Source organism: Sabethes cyaneus, chromosome 2 (genome assembly GCF_943734655.1).
Source record: "Sabethes cyaneus chromosome 2, idSabCyanKW18_F2, whole genome shotgun sequence".
NCBI classification, from domain to species: domain Eukaryota; kingdom Metazoa; phylum Arthropoda; class Insecta; order Diptera; family Culicidae; genus Sabethes; species Sabethes cyaneus.
In genome coordinates this window covers 151,571,343-151,595,226 of record NC_071354.1, presented here as the reverse complement: position 1 = coordinate 151,595,226, position 23,884 = coordinate 151,571,343, and the positions used below count along the sequence as shown (strand labels likewise).

The 23,884-nt window shown below is 37.6% G+C and overlaps 1 protein-coding gene and 1 pseudogene across 1 annotated transcript; both read left to right on the top strand.

Moving 5' to 3' along the window:
* Nucleotides 1-13,930: 13,930 nt before the first annotated feature.
* On the top strand, nt 13,931-14,994 carry LOC128736198 (protein yellow-like; annotated as a pseudogene).
* Nucleotides 14,995-16,168: 1,174 nt separating this feature from the next.
* LOC128734493 (phosphoacetylglucosamine mutase) lies at nt 16,169-18,753 on the top strand. The gene is made up of 4 exons (XM_053828722.1): nt 16,169-16,410; nt 16,873-17,703; nt 17,759-17,864; nt 17,917-18,753. The coding sequence occupies exons 1-4, from the start codon at nt 16,298-16,300 to the stop codon at nt 18,526-18,528; spliced, it is 1,662 nt and encodes a 553-aa protein (XP_053684697.1). The 5' UTR covers nt 16,169-16,297; the 3' UTR covers nt 18,529-18,753.
* The last annotated feature ends 5,131 nt before the right edge of the window (nt 18,754-23,884 follow it).

The following is a 23,884-nucleotide window of genomic DNA, read 5'->3' as shown; positions in this document are numbered from 1 at the left end:
AGACCATTTCAATACTGCAGGATGTCATTTGCGACAAGTACCTGCAACAGGATTGCAAAAACGAAGCTATAACACACCTTATGACAATGAATCACAAGTTATCGAACGTTGTTCTACTCCTATCAGGGAAATCACTTGCAGACCAACAAAGCGCGTAGCTGATGAGTCCGTAGATCATATTCATTCATATTTGTATTTTCAAGATACATTTAAACGTAGACGACAAAATGCATTATCACACATGCAGGATTCTAAGCTAAAGTCCGCTAAATTGTCTCTTTTTCAGGTAAAGTTGCCATCGAATCCTCCCAAACAGGGAGATTCAAAGTCAACAGAAGAGCTATCCAATGCATGTAACGATACTGATGTTTCCGTTTATTCATCAGTACGAGACATTTCCTTGGATGGAGTAAATCTTAAAAGAGAAGGTCTATTTTACAATAATAAAGCTATAAAAGATAGACTTTATTATAGTGGATTTGATGATAATGTTCATATGTTTGTATTTTTGAAAACTTACCTTCCTGAATCTTCCGCAATGAGAAGCAAATTAGTTCAAATGTCAATCGGCGATTTTAAGTCATTTAATGGCAATAATTGGTTGACGGACATTGCATTGGAAGTTGCATTAAAAATCGTTTTGCAACCATACCATAAAATTAATTTGACTGTATTATCAATTCATGATACAAAAAAAATATTCATGGAAGGTGTTAGTTTGGTCAGTTTTGCAAATTTATATGCAACTGTAGAAAAAATTTATAAATTTGAAATTATCATCGCTCCAGTTTTTAAAAACAAGCATTATTCCCTTGTTATTGTAGACTTCAAGAATAAAATGTTTCACTATTTTGATTCTGGAGTGTATACTGAAAGTACAGTTCGAAATCTATTTAATAGTTTCAAACAAACTTTGAAATATTATTCCACAAATGGCATTTCCATTGCCGAAACCCATGCAACTGGACAATGGTCTGTTGGGGAGGCTAAAGGAGAAAAACAACACGACAATCATAACTGTGGTATATTTGTAATTCATAATGCAGAAATGTTTTTGAAAACAATAAAAGCATGTGAAGTAATGCCACCGCTAGATGTGACTGAAAAACGTATAAAAATTCAAAATTTGATCATTGAAAATTTATTCATTGATCAAAAAGTATGTCCCATTTGTAACATCGACAAAAGTGAGGCGATGCATTACTGTGAGCTCTGTTGTCGATGGATACATTATAATTGCGATATAAGAGAAGAGATTGGTACTACATTACCAGATAATTTAGATTATATCTGTAATACGTGCACGCTATTCTTCAAAAATAAATCATTTGCAAAAAAAGTTCAAAACGATACAAAATTGATTAAAGTTTAGTTTTCTGCAGTTTTTATGCCAAATATTGCTGTTCATAAAATAGTTTTCAGGGATTTTTTTTAAAATGCCAAAGGACTAGTGCCTAGGCAAATAATGTTGTTAACAAAATAAAGTTTAGGGATTCTTTAAAACTGCTAGAGGACTTGTGCCTAGGCAAATAATTTTGTTCACAAAATAAAGTTTAGGGATTTTTTTAAAATGCCAAAGGACTTATGCCTAGGCAAATAATATTGTTCACAAAATAAAGTTTAGGGATTTTTTTAAACTGTCAAAGGACTTGTGCCTAGGCAAATAATTTTGTTCTCAAAATACAGTATAGGGATTTTTTAAAATGCCAAAGGACTTATGCCTAGGCAAATAATATTGTTCACAAAATAAAGTTTAGGGATTTTTTAAACTGTGAAAGGACTTGTGCCTAGGCAAACAGAATGGTTAACAAAATTGTTTCCTGGAATTTTTATAAACTGTCAAAGGACCTGTGCTTAGGCAAAATTTTTGTACCCAAGAGGCTGAGTCTTAGGTAAATAATACTGGAAATAATATGTGGATTTATTTTTCTCGTCTCATCAGTCATACAAAATGAAAACGAAATATTACTACTTTTGCCTTAACGTTTCGACAATATATTTTGCCATTTGCAAAAGGTAATAATGTATATTTTTAGGATTTATTATTGTCATAAATCAGGCATAATCAGGTATAATTAGATATATACAGTTAGGCTAATACAAAATGTAATCAATACCAGACATAAACAAATATTATATTAAAAATATACGAATATGTAACTATCGATTCGAAAAGATGAGAAGGTTTTATGCCTATTCAAGAGAGAACATTTTTGTTTAATGTGTTCAACTTGAACGGGCTTTTCCCTGCTCCAGAAAAAAACAAGAAAAAAAATATTTAAAAAAACAACGAAAATGACATCAAAAAAGACAACAAAAACGAAAACAAAGCAAAAAAAATACAAGAAAAAATAAGAAAAAACAAAAAAAAAACAAAACAAAACCATGTAACTCCGCCAGTATCATGCCTAAATTAAAACGAAATATCTTAGGTATGAGGTCACAAGCCCGGATGAAGGAGGAGTGTCCATGATATTTTTTTATAACATTATAATATACGAATAAATGATGAATCCGCCAATTATCAATAAAAGGTAATCCGTAGAGACTTTTTTTTCGCTTAAAGGGTGTCCACGATAACATTACATCACACTAAAATTGCTCTAACTTTTGAACCGTTGGGTAAAATTAATTGAAATTTTACATGAAGAAGCTCAAAGTGCAATGTTTAAACTTTGTAAGTCGTTTCATTAGGTGTGCAAAGATCTGAAAAATAGCTCGTCTGCACCAATCTGCACCAATCCATCGAATTGGGAATATGTCACATCGTGTCATCGGTAAAAATTCGAAAATCCCCAATTCTACGGTTTCTCTTATCATAAAACGGTTCGAAGAACGTCTGACTATCGATTGTAACCCATGATGCGGACAAAAAGTCATCCGTATACTGTTAAAGATTACGCTCCCTTAGTTACGCTTGGGCCTCCGACGGGAAAATAAACTTCTTCGATATGTGATAAAAAATAACTGAATCTGCGCAAAAGTTTCGTCCAGAAGGCCAAAATTTGAGCTGGAATACATACGTTCAAGATTCAGAAGGCCTCATCAGAATACGGTCGTGAAAAGCTGCGCCCAGAAGTTATACGATCAAAAACTGACAAAACCACGCTGCTGCGTTATATACGACAAAATGAAATCGGACTTCAACCAGATACCAGAGAACCAGCATTCAACTGCAAAGGATAAGGAGATGGACAACTGTTCTACGATGTTTTGATCGGATCATTATGCAAAGGACGTGCTGTAGTGCTAAAGGCACATAATGTCGATTTCTTGCGAAAAACCTTAACCCCTCAAATTTCCCGAAGTTGCGGCCAATCGAGAAAAAACGGGCTATTATGAAGCAGAATCTTCTAAAACGTTCCAAAGTAGTCAGTACAGTTGAAGAAAAGAAGACAGCATGGGTAAATATGCTAAAACATGTCGATTTTGAGGTAGTGCAAAATCTCATGGGTGGAGTTAAGGCCAAAGTACGGAAATTCGGATACGGAGGCGAAATTAATCAAAATAAAGACACTAAAACTAAGTTTAATTCTTTCATTTGATACCCTGAAAATTTGATGGCAATCGGATAAAAACTCGAATTTTGCAAATTAAATTTGTGTGCTCCAATTTAGACACCCTTTAGTTGGCTTACCGTCCTGAGACAAACCCTGATGAACAAAGTTTCTCGAGTTTACTACAATTCCTTGGACATTGCATACTCTCCACCAAATCTCGCTCCACCTGGTCTACCCATCTTGCTCACTGCACCCCTGGTCGACTTGTTACTATCGGATTTGAAGCGAACACAATCTTTGTAGTTTCTTGCAGCATGCTTTAGCCACCTTTTGATTACCACAGAGCTGTGCGAGTTTATGGTTCATCATCCGCCTCCATAATCCGTGCTGATGTATACCGAAGATCGTTCGTAGCAGTCGTATTTCGGAAATTCCGACCACTCGCAGGTCCTCTTTGAACATGTTGAACAACAACCGATCAATAAGCATTTTGTACGATCCACTTTGTAAGGTGGCTTACCACCTCGCACAGCTGGCAAACTCGCACAGTTCTGTGGTAATCAAAAGGTGGCTAGAGCATGGTATCTGTGGTCTGTTTGAACGGAATTGTTTATGAAGCCGATAGCTTTTCCAGGTAGCACTTTTTATGGATTAATTAACCGCCTTGCAGTGACATCTTTTCATAGATTATTATAGATTTTTGAACGCACAATCAAATTGGAAGCTTATAAAATTAAAACCTGGAACAGTCAAAGTCAAAGTGTCAAAGTCAAAGTATTGCCAGGTCCTAGAAAAAGAAAAAATGGGAAGCAGGTATTGTGAAAAGATATCAGAGAGTTAAGATTGAGTCAAGTGCTTTAAAAATTATTCAATTTAATTTTTAGAATCCTTTATTAGATTTTTCTCACCATCCCACTTTAAAGCAATCGCTGAGAGATTTTAAATTTCGGTTTTTTTATAATACGGTTAATATTAATTAATTGAAAAAACTATAAAAAAAAATATTTTGCTTGGACGGGTCTCGAACCCAAGACTATGCAGTAAAAAATTCATACCGGCGCAGCAACTCTCTTGACTATTATTACTTTCACGAGAAGCGAATGTTTATGATCTATCTAATGGTATCTGCTTTTCCTTATATGGACTGAATGCATAAAACAACGGAAACTCAGTTATCATCGCTGTTTATGAAACGTTGAATACCTACAAAAAAAGCTTTTTGTTTGGTTAGGTAGTTTCAAACTCGCGGTTATTAATTTACAGTTGATTATATGGATTTTTCGAGGTGGTTCAGGGGACTTTATAAAATTGTCGTGCAAGTTTGGCCCAAAGAGTTTCACAATTCAATGAAATGTTTTGAACTAAATAATGAAACCAATATTTGAAAAATTCGAAGTCTCCTATTTTCCCCGAAAATTGCAAAGGATTTTCCAATTTTCCTGGATATCACTTATTTCAAAAGTCCGTGACTCTAGAGTCAAGCATTGCAGAATAAAAATTTTTGAATGAAAATGTCGAAAAATTTTCTAGATTTTTTTATGCTGGAATGTTTTTCTCAAATTTTCTCACATCGGTGGAATACTCCAAAGAAAGGTAGGAGAATACATGCTTTAATTTTCAGCAAATCGGTAAAAAAAATGTATTTTTTAATTTTCTGGCAAATTAAAGACTTTTGGTGACAAAAATTTTACGATAGGTTTTTCCCCATCAACCTTACGTTGTCCTACGTAAAGCATGCGATTGTATCGTGAAAACAATCTTCCACTTTTTGTTATTCGAGAGTGATGCTAAACTGTAAATGAGGAGAAGTGCACTAATATGAGGTTTGATAAATTACTTGAAAAAAATTTAAACACCGGTGGAAAACTAACGTCAGCAATAAATTTGGATAGCTGATTTATTTTCACCACTGCAATGCACAATATTTTGATCTTAGTTATGGAGTAACAAGATAAGGGTATGAAATGGGGAAGGCAACTAGGAAGAAGCGCCCAACATAGCTCTAGCCATCCCAAGCCCCTACCTAGCGCCTCCACGTGGCCATACCTGGAAATACTTCAATTTGTATAATTGAGTAGCCAAGCTAGGAGGTGCGGGGTCGTGCGGTTTTCAGTTCCTAACCTTACAAATGTAGTTTTAGGCAACCATTTAACCCCACGACTTTAATTTCAAGTATTATATGATTTATACTAATTTTTTGGTAAACTAATCTATTTTCAGAGAGCGAAATAAGGCGCTATATCCTTGGCCAATTGCAGCCTGGCTTCTGGTCTAAATGCCATTAGTTCATCCCTGAGGGTCCGGAGTATCACTTAACCCTTATTAGCAATGATACTCCCAACGACTGTAAATAAATCATTATCTATGTATATGGGAAGCGTTTGGTACGGGAGGTCCACGCTTCCTTCCTTTCCTTGATTTCAAGAAGTTTGATGGAATTAGGTATTTTTTCTAGTTCCACTTGATTCCTTGGAATTCTCTCTGCGGTACATGCTGCGCAGTTGGCCTGGCCGTTGACAAGAAAAATGATTGATTCAAGTAATCGTCATTTTCCAGGACGCCTTCCAGAATTGGCTGCGTTAGTGTGAGATTAGATTAGACTTAGTTATGGAGTAACAAGATAACGAAAGAGTGGAGTATGATAAAGAGTCAGAGAAACTGCTAGAGAGAAAATTTATACATAATTCATCTCAAAGGTCCAAATCACCCCTATATACCCTACGCATAACAAAAGTCGAATTTGCAATGGCGAACAGTGTCACCAGGCATGTGAAGTAAATTTACCGCCATAAAAAAATTAGAACATGTAGCATAACCGCAGCTTAAAAAATTGGCGCGAATGCTAAACTACTAGTACCATAGGAACGCACAAATGTCCTCCCGACCTAACAGACGTTTTAGTTGTTGAGGTAACAGATATTATCCAAATCAAATGCGCATTCTGCAATTACCCGCCTGAGTTCATCAACGGTTCATGCGCTACACCAGCCGCAAAGCGAGCGTCATGACGAGAGTTCGAATCCCCTCTCGGCTGAATGTGAATGCAAGTTGTCTCTTAAATTTTTTTTGTACCTATTAGATATGTAATTTAAGCTATATGCTACGGAATTTTCCCAGAAACAGGCCATTCTGGGAAAATCGAGAGTTTTTCCTAATACAGGCGATAAATGCATGACTTGCGACACTCTATCGACCATAGCTCCATTTTAAGGAAATTAACATCTATGAAATTTTCATGGATGTTGGTCCACCAGTAGAGGAACATTCGCTGGTACTCACAATTTTCCCCCACCCCGGCCGTTTTGTGGAAATCGCAGTTTTTCCTCCCAGGGCCTTGTATGCATGACTTGCGACACGCTATCGACCATAGCTCCATTTTAAGGAAATTAACATCTGTGAAAATTTCATGGATGTTGGTCCACCAGTAGAGGAACATTCGCTGGTACTCACAATTTTCCCCCACCCCGGCCGTTTTGTGGAAATCGCAGTTTTTCCTCCCAGGGCCTTGTATGCATGACGTGCGACACGCTATCGACCATAGCTCCATTTTAAGGAAATTAACATCTGTGAAAATTTCATGGATGTTGGTCCACCAGTAGAGGAACATTCGCTGGTACTCACAATTTTCCCCCACCCCGGCCGTTTTGAGGAAATCGCAGTTTTCCCTCCCAGGGCCTTGTATGTATGACCTGCGACACGCTATCGACCATAGCTCCATTTTAAGGAAATTAAGTTTTCCCGATAAATAAGTTCGCTTTTCTGCATGCGAATTTTCCTCATTTTCTTGCATACAAGTTGCTCTCTTGTTTTCACTTGCGCTTTTCGTTTTTAGCTTGCATGCAAGTCTCTTGCGCACTTGCGCATATAACCACCATCTTGCATGCAAGTCTGTTGCGCAAAATTACTTGCGCATTTAACCGGGGTCGATTCACGGCAGTACAGTAGATGCAAATTCGATTGTCAGATGATTTTCACACTAAAGCTGTTGCAAAAGGGCCAACAGGGGTTGTTGGGTGGACACACTAGTGCACATTTCGGGATCATAAGCGTCTCCTTCCAGCATTAGGATCCATTCCATAATTAATTTCGTTGCACCAGCTCTAACCCACGTAATGGATTGTTTGTTCGAACATAAATAACAATAACATAAATATTGTTTCAGACCTTCAGGAGTTTCCTCGTAGTGATTTCGGTTGACTTTCTTTCACTCACTTGATGTCTCTGTATTCTGATCCTTCCATGAATTCATCATTTATCAACTTTTTTACACGGGAGATACGTGGCGCGTGAAAGAAAACCATTTAAAAAACCGCGTTAGTTCGGAAAATGTAAAAACCCGCTTTAATACAAATATCGTTATAAAATAAACCGTGTTAATTTAAAAATCAATGAAAAAGCTATTTAAAATACAAAAGACGCCGAAAAATCCTTTAAAGGTAAAAATCGACGAACAAATCGCATTAATTCAAAAACCGTTATAAAAAACCGCGTAAATTAAAAAATGGTAATAATAAACTGCGTAAAAAAGAACTGAGTGTAATGCATATAATGAATTTATCACATAATGAAATAATGAAATCAAGTAAATATGGATAAAAATAAAACGATTTCACCAGTAGTCCTTCGAATCAGATACAGTTGCGTCATTTGAGTTTCCGTCAGTCGTACATTATTATCGTGGATATTAGATCTATGTACATTATTAGAAAATGTTACGGTCAATGTTTCCACTGTATAGTAGGTGTTTGAGGAGCTGGAACGAAACAAATAATTAGAATAATATATGTTAGAGCCTACCTATCAACAGGGCTGAGTGGATCAGCTGTCTGCCCGAAACCACAATTATGCGATCAGAAAACCGGGAACCACGGAACATCGCATCTCCTAGCTTAGCTACTCAATCTTAAGGATAGAGCATTACCGGGTATGATCACGTGGAGGCGCTAGGTAGAAACTTGGAATGGCAAGAACTATGTTGGACGCATCCTAATTGCCCTCCTTATTCATTTCATATCGTTTTTGACTTTTGGGATTATTTTTGGGTTTTATTTTATAACTCGTTGATACAGAAATAAAATTGTTGTATCCCACTGGTAATCTAGGCACGATTGCATACAGGGACAAAGTTGAAAACTTGTGTAATTGCTCCTTTTATCTGGGGGCCGTTAATTTTGGATCACGGACAGTAAAACGCGTGCGTTTATACAGTATTAAGCTAACTTAGGACTTATTTATTTATTATTTATTATCCAATGCTCATGCCAATAAAGAATAGCCTGTTGCATGCTACAAACTATAGCTGCACTGTGGTCAAATTTTACACCTGGTTTGATAAAAAAAACCCTCAGAGTTAACTCAGCGCATGATATTTTCCAACAGAACTCAACATCCGGACGGATCCTTGGAGGCTTACTTCCTCCCTTTTGTGTATCCTTCCTTTTTGCTGAAAAAGGGACACACGTGTTTCCCATAAACTTAAGCTATTAAAAAGCGATATATTAATGTTTTAAGAACTTTAACATGCTTATTGTGTTGCACGAATATCATTTCACAAGTTTCGCTTGTACATTCATATAGTTCATTTGATATTATTACTTTGTGAACTTAATGTTGCCTTTATAAATGTACTGATGTGTGTAGAGAGCGACTCGGATACCCTAGACTTATCCATGAAAGCCACCAACACTCGTGGACTAAAAATGCTTCGCGCTAATGGCATAGTTCCTCTGCCGAAGAGCATTACCACAGTCGTGATTGGTCGATGCTGGGATAAAAAGGGCATGAGCGTTTGATATTCGTACAATTACTATAAGCAATTATTTATTTTAAATTAATGAAAACAGAACACAAGTTCATGATCGGGTATTTCGTAAATCTTATGATATTGAGGTGAATTCCAAGAATTATTCTTATACGAGTGGTGTTATCGAGAATCGAAGGAATCGAAGGAAGGTCATATATTATTATAAACATTATATTATTATATTTTAATATGAGTCCATTTAGCGTTACCCAGGTTGCAGGATATGAAATGGGGAAGGCAAATGAGGAGCGTCCAATATAGCTCTAGCTATCCCAAGCCCTTACCTAGCGCCTCCACGTGGCCATACCCGGTAATGCTCTATTGAGTAGCCAAGCTAGGAGGTGCGATACTGTGTGGTTCCCGGCTGCCTGATCTCATAATCGAGGTTTTGGGCAGACGGTGGAGCCACACGATCTGGTAAGCATAATATAAGTTATTTTAATTATTTTTTTCGTTTTAGCTTATGAAGCATTTACTGCTTTATAGTGAAAACTTTGGCCAATACGAGTGTTAATACTGCACATGGATATTGGATACCAGAAGAAAAATTAAATTAATTATTAGAAGCATTTATGGAAACTAAAAGGACGCAACTCTATTCCATTCGAAGGACTGCTGGTGAGATTGATCTATTTTTACCCATATATACCACATTTCATAAATAAACTAGAATCGGGAAGAGGAAGGGACCATCAGAGCACTTGTTTGAAGCGGTGGGCCTAGGGAGAGTGAAACAGTCAACTTTCTAGGGTTAATCTTGGCCCGATTAACAACACATCGTGGATAATGAGCGGGCTCTTCTCCCCACCTGCTGGAGTCATTCTGCATTAAGACGAATTATTCAACGATTGACTCAGGTGACTTAGCCCTTGGAAGGAGATTCTCTAAATCCCTGGTACGTGTAAGTGATGTTGCTTATCGACCAATTCCCTTTTGGCCCTTCATACAAGAGTTGGGAAGCATGACCAATCGTTGAATATGTTCAACTCCTTTTGACATGATAGGCTCATTGCTATGAACGGATGTTCTGCTAAGGCAGGTGGTAGTACCATATATTCATTCATATTCATTTAGCGTTACCCAGGTTGCACCACGAGGAGGCGGACTCTTTTGCAACCCGTTGTGTTGGTGTTGTACATGGTGTTTATATAAACATAAATTTTGATACTGAAAATTTAAAACTTTAGCTATTTTAACACTGAAATTTAGAAACATAAATTTTGAAAGGGAAAATTTAAAACTTACTATTCTAATACTTAAATTTAAAAACATGAATTTTAAAACTAAAAACTTAAAACTTACTATTTTGACACTGAAATTTAGAAACATAAATTTTGAAAGGGAAAATTTAAAACTTACTGTTTTAACACTTAAATTTAGAAGCATAAATTTTGAAACGGAGAATTTAAAACTTACTATTTTAACACCGAAATTTAGAAGCATGAATTTTGAAACTGAAAATTTGAAACTTACTATCTTAATACTGAAATTTAGAAACATGAATTTTGAAACTGAAAATTTAAAACTTACTATTTTAATACTGAAATTTAGAAACATGAATTTTGAAACTGAAAATTTAAAACCTACTGAAATTCATAAACGTAATTTTAAAACTGAAAATATAAAACTTTTATTAGTTAAACGCTCGAATTTAGAAACAAAAGTTTTGAAACTGAAAATTCCCCTACGATAAAACTGAACCTTGTCGTGGTGTAGGGCTTTTTAACTAATCAGTAAATGAACAGCGGTCACGTTTACTTCTGAATGTGGGTATATATTAAAATACTTTTGTGATTTCAAGTGGGACTCGGGGTAAAAATTTACCAAATGTGATTGTTGCGTTGTTCAGAAAGTGCTTTTATTCCGTTTAAGAATAAGGCCAATATGGGGATCTCTGACAATAGATGAAGTTTTCTGGGATTCATTCCTATTTATCACAACTGTCACAAATATCTCCGAAAAATGTCGGATTGATTGAGTTGGTCGGGGGCCTAGGGTTAGTAAGGGGATGTAAGCGGGATACCAGATCCGATTGGATGCCGAAGGACCACTCTGTATTGATTACGGGTAATAGCACTTCTTAGGTAGCAGATGGGAAAATTAGGTCAATTCGTGTCGCGTGTTCGAGTTTCGGCTAGGCGGTGCTGCTAGATAGAGTAGGATTTTTGCACTGGCCCCGTGGCTGTCCTGAGCTCTGATGGCCGCCCGCGGGCTCTGTCGATGGGAAGGGGTCGAGTCTTAAAGAGACGTTTAAGCCCAGAGCTTTACAGCACTTTGGTCTCGAGAGTTGGAAGGCGGGCGAGTCTCTATATTTTGAAGCTTCTGTCGACTACCGCGAACGTTCAGCTTGTGCTGCGCTCAATTTACTTTGTATCGTGGGAATACACTGTGAATGCTAAGGGGATGAAAGATTAAATTTGCCCTGATAAGTTGATAACCACTAATGCTCCGAAATTTGTCTTACCTATTCGTTCATTTGTGGTTGTTTGTGTTGGAAAACTGAAAGCGGGCGCGCGGTTGAAGACCGGTGTCAGGCGGGGCTGACGAATCCTCCACTTCTTCACTATACCACATATTGCAACTCGAGTGGTACAAAAAGTCCAAAGCACATTTACAAATTCGATCTATCATTTTTCTTCTCATCATCATCATTATCATCATCATTGTCATCATCATCATTATATTTAAAATATGACATTCCGGCCTTTGGCAGAGAGATCTTAGAGTCAGTTCGTGGAGTCCGCGCAGGGCCGAAACGCCTCCGTCTACGGGTATAGGCGTGACGGCTATGCTTGGGGCTCTACCTGTGTTTTAGTGGGCGACAGTGCCTGTCTCGTCAGGTAGAACTGATGTTTGAGGTCTCCCTGACACTTTGTTGACATCACAAAAGGGCCCAGCGCAGAGTTTTATACGCTATTAAGCGACCAGTTGGATAACCCGAAAAAAAAAAGTTTTGAAACTGAAAATTTGAAACTTACTCTTTCAACATGAAATTTCGAAACATAAATTTTGAAACGGAGGATTTAAAACTTACTATTTTAACACCGAAATTCATGCTTCTAGAATTTTGAAACTGAAAATTTGAAACTTACTGTTTTAACACTGAAATTTAGAAACATGAATTTTGAAACTGAAAATTTAAAACATGCTATTTTAACACTGAAATTTAGAAACATAAATTTTGAAACGGAGAATTTAAAACTTACTATTTTAACACTGAAATTTAAAGACATAAATTTTGAAACTGAAAATTTAAAACTGTTGCTATTTTAACACTGAAATTTAGAAACATAAATTTTGAAACGGAGAATTTAAAACTTACTGTTTTAACGCCGAAATTTAGAAACATGAATTTTGAAACTGAAAATTTAAAACTTTTGCTATTTCAACACTGTGTATCGGCTGAAAATTTTCTCGGAAAAAGTTAATTAACTCGGTTCCTTCCCTTTCGTTGAAGGCGGCACTGCACATGGTGGAGGCCCAGGGTATATGCAACAAATCCGGCAGGGTCCCATTAATGTGTTTTTTTATGTTTAAATTAAGTAATTTTGGCAGCATCGTATTGTTTAAACTTAGGTTCATTTTCTTTTTGAACCGGTTTTTTCTCGTTTAATCCTTTATAAGACAGTGGCAACTATATTGCCACCGACAAAAATTTTTTATTTTGCTTCTATTCTATATTGATGTCATTATAGACGCAAAACAAATATTTTTAGTTGCTGGCAATATAATTGCCACGGCCTTATAAAGGGTTAACCTGTTTACTTAGGTATAGATGCTAATAGATGTCGCTTTCCGCTTGGTTCGTTTCTTGGCTAACGACTTTTTTTTGCAATTGTCGGCAACCCTAATATTTTATCTGCCGAAAAGGTTTTCTCGATGTTTTCGCCTACACGGAGAAAAATGTGGCTAGTTTAAAACAACCATAAATTTGGTTGAAGCCCAAACTAAATTTTTGATTACGTTAACATCGGAATTTGTTTAAATTAAATTCACTAATCTAGTTGAAAGAAACGACTTTTCCACATTATTTCAACTTTATTAACTCGCATTGTTTCAAATTAAGTATCAGTTGATCCAAACTAAAAGTTTGCTTTTTTCAACCATAATCTTGTTTATTTCAACCAAAATTTAGGTTGCAAAATACAGTGAATGTTACCTGAATTCAAATTGAGGTGTTTAAATCAACCTAAACCATTGGCATAAATAAACTAAATTTATGGTTACGCAAATACCAACCTTAAAAATAGTTCAAAACAAACTTGTTCTTAGTTTGCGTTTACAAATGCGGCTAGTTTAAAACAACTAAAAATTCGGTTGGAGCCAAACTAAAGTTTAGATTACATTAACATCGAAATTTGTTTGCATTAAACCCAGAAATCTAGTTGAAAGTAACGACTTTTACACATTATTTCAACTTGATTAACTCGCATTGTTTCAAATTAAATATCAGTTGATCCAAACTAAAAGTTTATTTATTTTCAACCATAAACATGTTTATTCCAACCAGAATTTCAATTGCGATGATGTCATTATTTTTTGCCGTGTAGGTCGTCGCGTCGCTCGCTTTTTCGCGGTCTGTTCGTCGTCACAAGAGGAAAACTGAAACAATAAACCTCTTGGAAATATGGTTTGTCCTGGATCGTGTATGAATACTCGGAGGTAAGTTCCGAAATATGTAACATTCATTAAAGATTTATTCATTCCGTTTTCTCACGTTTTTTACATGATTTGCCATACGACCTTTCGGTGTCATGCAGATGGTATATTCCGTCATGGAACGATATATCAATCGCTACTCCCCGCTGGAATCTTGGTGTTCCTGCGAGTTTATCCTATATGCCGTCACCGATAGAAAATCCCAGCGTTCCCTGCAGTCCGCATCCGGACTGGAGCTTCTACACCACTCCCCACAATTGGATTCTGGGAATCCGGAGTGTAGCAAGTTGGTTTCATTGTACCGAATTTACGTCGATAAAATGCGATCGGCTGTGGGTTCTACGCCGGAGTTATCGACCCACTAACAATTCTGCAGCAAATTTGTACTCTCAAAATGCTTGACCTTCGACCTGCACACCGACAAGGTGCTGTTGACGTACATTCTGCTACCGGATCAAGTCAGGCAGGACTCGTTGGATATGAATCTGGTGGTGGATATCCAGCATGGTCAGTGTAACGATGCCTTTGCCTATGTGGCCGACGTGTCGCGTTTCGGCATCATCGTTTTTAGTTTGTGTGAGTTCAAACGCCAGAGTATTAGCATCTGTTCATACAATTTCAAAATCCTTTGGCCAGCGATTGAACTATTTGGACTTGAACTTCCATTGATTGGATGGATTATTTGGGATTTCCCTTTCGCCAGTTCATCGTGATGGTTATCGTATGTTTTTTTATCAGTCGATGTCTAGTTTTACGGCGTTCGAAGTCCCAGCGCCGGTACTAGAAAAAGAAACAATCTGGCGAGACTTTGGCCTGATAAAACCTTTAAACTGGCAAAGGTGGCAAAAACGACAGTTCAGTTTCAGTTTATCTCTTTGGTCCAGCAGAGCGGCGTTATTTGATGAGATCTGGCGAAATCGTAACAATCTGGCTGTTGAGAACCCGTACAAGCTGACGTACCCGAATGATTTCGAGGTGGACCGGAAGCCGAAGCAGTCGATTTGGGTCATCAGCGACAGGTTGCTGACATAAATTTAATACTAGTGATAATTTATAACTTTCTATTTTCATGAAATTGTCTCGTCTTCCGAAAATACACTTATAAGATATTACTGATGCAGTTGAACACCGTGGTAATCGACCTGCGATATTCGGTTTTATTCTTGACTTGTCTGTGTGTCGCAATTAAGTCGGAACCGGTGAGCTGAATCGCACAGTGCTGCGCTATATAGCACACAACTTGCGACGTACAGAACAACAATAAAACCGAATGCCGTTGGTAGACTGTCGGTTTTGAACTGCAACGGCAATGCATAAGTATGTTTAAAACCGCAAAAATTGTTTCAATAAATTTCTTGGTTGTTGCAAACAACATTTTTGGTTACATTTAACGTTCATTTCTGGTTTATTTTAAAAAAACAACAGTAGTTTGTTTCAAACGTTTCGATGTTTGACTTAAAAGATTTAATCAGTTTGTTTTAAAGTAAAATCTGTTTAGATCAAACTATAAAGTTTGGTTGATATTACCTAAAAGATATCAACTGTCAAAACCAAACAACCAAGATTCTGGTTATTTCAAGCAAATATTTGTTGAATTGAAGTTAATTCCTAAAGCAAAAACAACCTAATATTTTAGTTAATTTCAAGCATCGCGGTTTGTCAAAGTAACCACGTATATATTTACGCAAATTTCAATGCGAAAAGCTGGTTGAAGCAACCTAAAATATGGTTGTTTTTGCCATACATTTTTCTCCGTGTAGCTTGATACAAACCTTGATCACAGAGAACAGATTAACAGGCTGGAAGGAAGTAATCGATTTTTTGTGTGTAAAATCTGTCGGTAGCGCCTTCCAGAAATAGTTTGCCAAACGCATCAAAAAATATCCATGCACCTTTATCAATATTTCTTTGTGCTGGAGTTACATAGCAGCGATGGCAGCGACATCAAGACTTACTGCTCGAGGGGTGCTCTATTGAAGGATTACTCGTAGATTACATAAAAACCTTTTACACACTTTTTGTCAATTACCTGGTAGTCTGTTCTCTGCGTTCTCTGTGCCTTGATAGACACGTTCGCTTCTTCACAGCCCGTAAGCACCAACCAACCGATGCGTTCCTGTTTCGATCGTTTCATGTGCTTGAAACGCTTGAAAGGCTTGAAACATTCCTTTAATTCTGCTGACGTGCGAAGTGCGGCTTTTGTGCGGTGCTGAATCACAACCTGCCACCAGTTTTTTAAAGAAATCCGTTCTGCGTTAGATTTGGTCGCTTTTATTTTGTATGTTACAAGCTTATTTTATTTAAGTGTTTAGTGTTTCTTTCAACGGCTCTAAGTATGACGGGTGCAACGTTCAATTTACGACAAGTGTACGCTTTTGCTCGGGAGTATCATCGGAAACCAGAAAATCAAAAAGACATTCAGTATGGCACGGCCGGATTTCGAACGCAGTGAGTCAATGTTTATCATTATTTTAAATTGTATATACTCAGTGCTCATGCAATCTCTTAAACTGTACTTATGTCTAATGCAATTGACTGTAAATTAGCTGTTGTAAGATATCGAGTGCCTTATATTTGTATAACAATAATAATAATAGTACATAGTGATAACATGATTTTATCAATATAACGAAAGCTTGCCAGATTTACTTAGCCAGGCAAGACAGGACAGGCATTATGAATTTATGCAAGTTATAAATTTTTAATTGATATCCAATTCTATTCTTTGCAATAGATATATGCTTGAAAGTCGAAGATGGTAATATCTATAAAATAAATTTGCACATATGCATATATCAAATCCGTTATCTAGTCCACTGAGACAGTCAAGTGGCTTATGCAATTTTCTAATTAACTCTAAATCTAGCATATCTGCAATTTACATATCCACTATCTCTATGTTTGATGCAGCGCTGACCGGCTGGACTATGTGATGTATCGAATGGGTCTGTTGGCAGTGATTAGATCGCGTGCTAAAGCAGGTCAGGTGATTGGTGTTATGATAACGGCATCGCATAACCCTGAACAGGACAACGGAGTGAAGCTAATCGATCCTATGGGTGAAATGTTGGAGCAACGATGGGAAACGCTCGCCACCTCGCTAGTTAATGTCAGCGATGCCGATCTTGAAAGTCAGGTTGCGAAAATTTGTTTGGACGAAGGCGTAGATAATAACGATCCTGCCAAGGTATTCGTCGGAATGGACACCCGCTATCATAGTCCACAGCTGGCCAAAGCGGTGCTAAATGGCATCGCTGCTATGAAGGGTAATGTACGGGATTTTGGAATCGTTACGACACCTATGTTGCACTACTTTGTCATGTGCTCTAACACGAATATGGCGTACGGTTTACCCACTGAGGAAGGCTATATGACCAAACTTTTAAAAGCCTTCAAAAACATCCGAGGAACATCGTTTAATAAAGATAATTACATTAATAAGGTCTATTATGATGGAGCAAATGGAGTCGGCTCACTAAAAATGCTAGGTTTTATCAAAAAATTTGACGGATATCTGGACGTAAAAGTTTTCAATAGTAATGGAAAAATTAACTTCAATTGTGGTGCAGATTTTGTCAAGACTAATCAAAGGGCGCCTGAGGGATTGCCCGAGACGCTAGAACCGAATGCGCGTTGTGTTTCCGTTGATGGAGACGCCGATCGTATTGTATATTACTTTACAGATGAAATGAATGTGTTCCATTTGCTTGATGGAGATCGAATAGCTACGCTACTTGCCGGGTAAATTGTTTTGAATCGTTTACGGTTAAATCGACTAAGCGGGGATTTCTTTCAGGTATCTGAAGAATTTGGTAGAACGATGCGGAGTTCAATTGGAAATGGGATTAATCCAAACTGCCTATGCAAATGGAGCATCTACAAACTACATTGTTAATGAGTTGGTAGGTTACTTTATCAATCTGCGTAGCATTAACTCTTAGTAAACTTTCACAGAAAGTTCCAGTTGCATGCGTTTCTACTGGAGTAAAACATTTGCATCATAAAGCGCTGGACTACGATATTGGTGTCTATTTTGAAGCCAACGGTCACGGTACCGTCATCTACAGTGCTAGTGCTAAGAATAAAATTACCGCTGCTAGTCGGGATGAGTCTTCAACCGTGGAACAACGTCGGACGGCAGGTTTATTGCTGCAAACGATTGCTCTTACCAATGAAACTGTTGGTGATGCAATCTCCGATATGCTACTTGTAGAAACGGTGCTTCATTATAGAGGGTGGAATTTGCAGGATTGGCTCGCAACTTACAACGATCTACCTAATGTGCTAATGAAGATTAAAGTAGAGAATCGCAATGTAATTACCACCACCGATGCGGAGAGGATTTGCGTTACTCCCGAAGGGTTACAGCAAGCCATCGATGAGATTGTAGCTAAATACGAAAACGGTAGATCGTTTGTGCGTCCTTCCGGTACAGAGGATGTTGTTCGCGTATACGCTGAGGCAGGTACCAAAGAGAACACTTTGAAATTAGCTGCTGAGGTAGCAAATGTTGTTTATGACAAGGCTGGTGGCGTTGGACCACGTCCCGAACAACCCAATATTTGAAAGAAAACCGAATATTTTATAATGAACTGACGTGTGCTAATAATAACTGCCATGAATTTAGACAGGATGTTCATGTTTATTAGCGATTAGAAATGAATTTTATTCCATTACTGAGATTATGTATATGCTCAACATGCTAGCTTTTATTGGATGACTTTCGAATAGTTACAAATTGTTGAACGAAATATGATATATTTTATTTACCATTAGTCGCGTACTAAAAATTATAAATAGACTTTGATTTTTTTGCTTGTTTAATTTGACGTAAACATCATTCTCGTCAGAACGGTCCTAGAGCAAAGGGGTAATTTGAAATATGCAGCTATGCAGGGATGTAATTCACGATGACGTCAGTCAAAGTAACGCTTGAGTTCAGGCTAAGTGTTAGCCGAGATACTCAAAGCGGCTTTTCAGGGTTCGAAATTAGAGGCTAAATCCGGTTTATTGGCCGGTCGAATCCGGTTAATTGGCTCATATTATAACTAGCGTCAATCCGCCCCTTAGCTTGTTAAAAGGAAACGAACTTTGAACCTAGTAAGCAGTAAGTATAAGTATTGCTTCAATGACCTTTCTTATCTAATTTACTCTTTTCCTTTTACGCCTTGTTCCCGTCTAGGGGTTCTATAAAACACCTTCGATTTCATTACTTTCCTCTACAATTTCCTCTGTTTATTGAATAGATTGCCGTTATAAAAAAGGACATCTCTGAGGCTACAAGAGTTCGTGGAACTAAGTAAAGGTCAAAATAAATTGAGGGTGATTAAATACACTGGGATACAAATTTTGCATTACTTATTCTTTTTCATCTTTGCCTTTGATTTTACTCACGGGAGGGAGAACGAGCCGTCGGGAGTAATTGGTATCAGCAGATTGGGCTGCAACGCCGAACGACGAGCGACGATCGTAGCTGTTAGCTAAGCACACACTCACAAAAATTCGTTACAGTGCATGTAGAAATAAACGTGGGAGGTTTAAAGGGATGCTTATGCCGGCGTGTTTGTTAGAATGAGTACGTGTGTGTGAGAAAATTAGACCACACGAGTGTGGGCTTCGCAACACTGCATACAAGGAGAGATACAGAAGTGAGAGGCAATGACGAAAAGCTGATGGTTCACATCGCAAATTCGTCGAGTCTCGAGTTTCTCACATTCCTTCTCGCCTTGGTGGCCTTTCTTCTCCTGGAAGATTCGGGTTCGCTGTCATCGCTTCTGTTTGTATCGCTCCACATTCTGATGGATGGCTCTACGCAGCATTAGTAACAGCGCTGTGTTCTTCTCATCCAATATCTACTGGCACTCCAAAGTAAATTGATATATACCAGGTATATGACAATGCGAGCTGTCATATACACTTTGCACTAACACATCTACACTAGTTCTGAGATTTCGAGCATTTTGTATGGAAAATTAGTTAATTTTTTAAAAAAATCGTTGGATACGCAAGATTTGTCTTTTTTTTCTTACAGCTTTTATGTTTATGCTTAGAACATTATTTCTAGTATGTGTTTTCATGAATACAATGAAGTGCAACATTCCAAATTGCAAGCGGAAATTTTTTCGTCAGAGCGGTATCAAGATCTCAAAGAAATGTCGTTATATCGCTTTCCTACAAGTAGTAAAACAAAAAAGATTTTTTTTAAAATGCTCGGAGATGATTGTTCAATAAGCAGCATGAGCAACATTGTTATCCGCCCGCGATATTTTTCGTCTGATTTCTGGTAAGCTTTTAAAGTGTTAATTATCTTCTAAGACCGTTTTGTAGCAATCTAAGATTACTTTTTATGGTTTTCTACGTAGTGTTGAGACGGGTAAATTTATGATAAAAAGGTATCATCTTGGAACAGTGACTTTTCAAGCAGTAGCACAAGCATCTATTCGAATAAGACTATTTTTTAAAAGAAGACATCAAAGGCAGATATTCAAGAGCATCATGCAAGCAAAATGTTGGATGGAACGTGTTTTAATTCAAGCAACCGTATACCGTATTGATCGTGAAGTATTACATTAACATTAATTCATTTTTCAATTGCACATCGAAATAGTTAGTCACCCATGTTCTCAAATTTTTTACGCATAATAAAGAAGGCTACAAGTGCAAATGACTTTAAAATATATTCCTTACATTTCATTGTAAATGTTCAAATATTTGTCTGGAATAATATAGCTGCATTCATTAATTACAATTAATTTAGTTTTAATTTTCATGCAAGTTCCATCATATTTCAGAACTATTTCTTCTTCTTTCTACACACACTAATGCAACCCTCGATGGTCACATACCTGGTATATATCAATTTACTTTGCTGGCACTCTTCGTCAAACCGTTGGTTACGTCGATTCGGTGCCACACGACCTAAGACGTTCTCCGCTACGTTATTAATGGCTGTTTTCATGGCATTCCAACAGTCTTCAAGAGTGGTTTCATCCAGGTCACCCTCTTCCGGCGGTGTGACTTCGGCGAGATAACAGATAACGCGTAGCTTTCGGTGACATTTGGTTGCTTCACGCCTTAGATTAGATTATACGTATAACCAACCCATCGACATCTCTATAACGAGCTGCAGTGAACGTCAGCGACAACATGTCCTGGGCTCAAAATTTGACAGCGGGCCCAAATCAGACTGCTGGCAGTTGAGTGAAACGCCGTGCTGACATGCTATCTCATTTTCGCACGCACGAGATGTTGGCAGCGAAAACATGGTTGCCTGCCGATGGGGTGCGTATAACTACGAAGTAAAGGTGCTGCCACCTAGATACGTTTAGTATATGCGTGAAGCAAGGATAGGAATTTGTTAAAGAGTGCAAGAAACAGAGATTTTGAACCATTCTTCACACACACTTATCCAGCTTTTTACGAGCCATAATGGCGGACGTATTCGTTATATTTGAACAGCATTTTTGACATATCTCTAATACATCGCGCGTTTTCTTTTCATACATTCCTTTAGTTTTACCGTGAACGCGCGGAAAGAAAACGTGCGATGTATTAGGGAAATGTCAAAAATGCTGTTCAATTATTACGAACACGTCCGCCATTATGGCTCGTAAAAAGCTGGATATATAAGTCATGAGGGTAAAAGTAAAGCACTATCCAGCTTTTTACGAGCTATAATGGCGGACGTGTTCGTAATAATTGAACAGCATTTTTGACATTTCCTTAATACATCGCACGTTTTCTTTCCGCGCTTTCACGGTAAAACTAAAGGAATGTATGAAAAGAAAACGCGCGATGTATTAGAGAAATGTCAAAAATGCTGTTCAAATATAACGAATACGTCCGCCATTATGGCTCGTAAAAAGCTGGATAAAGATATCTAGGGCTTTAAGTAAAAGAGATCGTGTAGCTTCGTAGTTGCGTATTTACTGATGGTGATAAAACTGAAGGGTGCCGTTCAAATATTACGTAACGTAGCAGTGGGTGGGAGTTTCTTGAATTTCTGTAACAGATTGTTATGCATTTTTTGGAGAGGGGGCTTTGAGCAATAAAGTTACGCATAACATAGTTAAAAATATCAAAAAATGAACTATTCATAAATGAAGATAGAATCAACAAAAGGGCGAATGTCGCAATCGTAAACAAACCGAGTGAAGGCCCGCGCAGAATTGGTACTTTGCGGTTGCGTTTGCGTTAATCTGACAGTTCACCCATACAATTTGACAGATAATCTGTCAAATCTACGCAACCGCTACCATAAAGTACTTATTCTGCGCGGGCCTTGAGAGTTGATTTTCCTATGCTGGTCCAGCAAAAATAACTCACGCGTTTTATTTACATTTGCGACATTCACACTTTTGTTAATTCTATCTAAAGATATTGTGCTTCCCGAGAAAATATTTCGTTTTCCAGTTTAATATAGTTGTGCGCAAAGGTAAATCATATATTATTGACAGTGTAAGCACGTGTAAGTTTTTTATGTTTATGCTCTTATTCTTTGCTTAGATAACATTTGTTTTGTCCTATTACGTACAGACTTACAAACAACACAGTTACAATGCCTTACGTTAACCGAAAATGATAAAATTTAAATGCTGGTTGCGTTTGTGAAAAATTTGGCCATGTTTGAACGGGCAAACACGAAGCAAGCTACCCTAGCATTCAGCTGATGAGCGAGAGAGAAATATTGTTGTTTTTCTCATCACTCTTGCGTTGACAGTTTCTTACGAGATTTCGTAAGAGTGTAAAAGAGATACTTTGACTGCGAGCAACCAGAACAGAGCTGCGCGCAACTGTTAGGCGCACAACTAAACCGACGAAAGAAAAATTTTAGATAATAATCGCAATAATACACATAAAATTACGCAAAAACTAATTACTCAACATTTTTGAGCTAAATTAAAATAAGTTATTGTGTCGCAACCATCGACAGAGCGATCGAGCATTAATAAGTTACGCGTTACGGGTATGGGTGGGGGTATAAGAAACAATGGATCATTTTAGGTAGCTTTTGCTCATGCTTACCGCTAGATGGACACTAAAGCCCCACGTGGCATATTTAGAGTAAACTCTAAGGCTGATACAGATTACACGTCATAATTTCTTGCCGTTCCGTTGTTGTTGACGGTTGGTAACGGTTAATCTGAATCGGTCTTTTTGGGCGGACCAATCAGATTGCAATGCAGTTTGACAGTCGATCACAGACGTTCATCGAGTGTTTGACAGAACTTGTCGATGCTGGAGCCATCTGTAAGAATTTTCAGCTTTTTCAATGATCCATTGTTACAAATTGTTACAAGGGGTGGGGACTCGTGAAAATGGCGTCTTTGGCGTTCAAATATTGCGGAACGGCTCCAATAAGCATTTGTCAATTACAACATTAGAACAACTATAGCGGGAAATGCGAGTGTGAAAATGTTTTGACGTCTATGAATCCAGCTTTCCACGAGCGATAATGGCGGATATTGAGCACAAGTGGGCACAATCCTTTGACATTCATTGGAGGAGCGTCGAGTTCGCCCTAACGGAGTTACTATGGATACATTCATGATTGTTTGTTGTTCGAATGTAAAAATGTAAACATTGTTCAACTTTGCAGATCAGCTAAAGAGTAACATAATTGAACGGGCTACAAGTTTTATGGATTGTGGCTTTGCAGTTTTCGCAAATTTCAGAGAGAATGTCCAAATACGCAACGGAAAATTTCTTATCAAGTCGACACGCTGTTCGAGAGCAAACTTGACAACATGAAGGATCGGCCAACATGAAGTTAATGTTTGCGTTAATGTGTAATGTTTCGAATGTTTAATTCGCACGATTGTGAAAAAGTATTCTGAGCCAGTGCCTTCAGCAAATTATGGCCGCAAACCACTATAAAAGATTGAATCCGTTTAGTTATGTTCCACTTCAGCTGATCTGCAAA

Coding starts and splice junctions, on each gene's coding strand:
- LOC128734493 (XM_053828722.1), top strand. CDS start 16,298: ATGACGGGTGCAACGTTCAATTTACGACAAGTGTACGCTTTTGCTCGG. Junction 17,704..17,758: donor ATAGCTACGCTACTTGCCGG/GTAAATTGTTTT, acceptor GATTTCTTTCAG/GTATCTGAAGAATTTGGTAG. Junction 17,865..17,916: donor ACTACATTGTTAATGAGTTG/GTAGGTTACTTT, acceptor AAACTTTCACAG/AAAGTTCCAGTTGCATGCGT.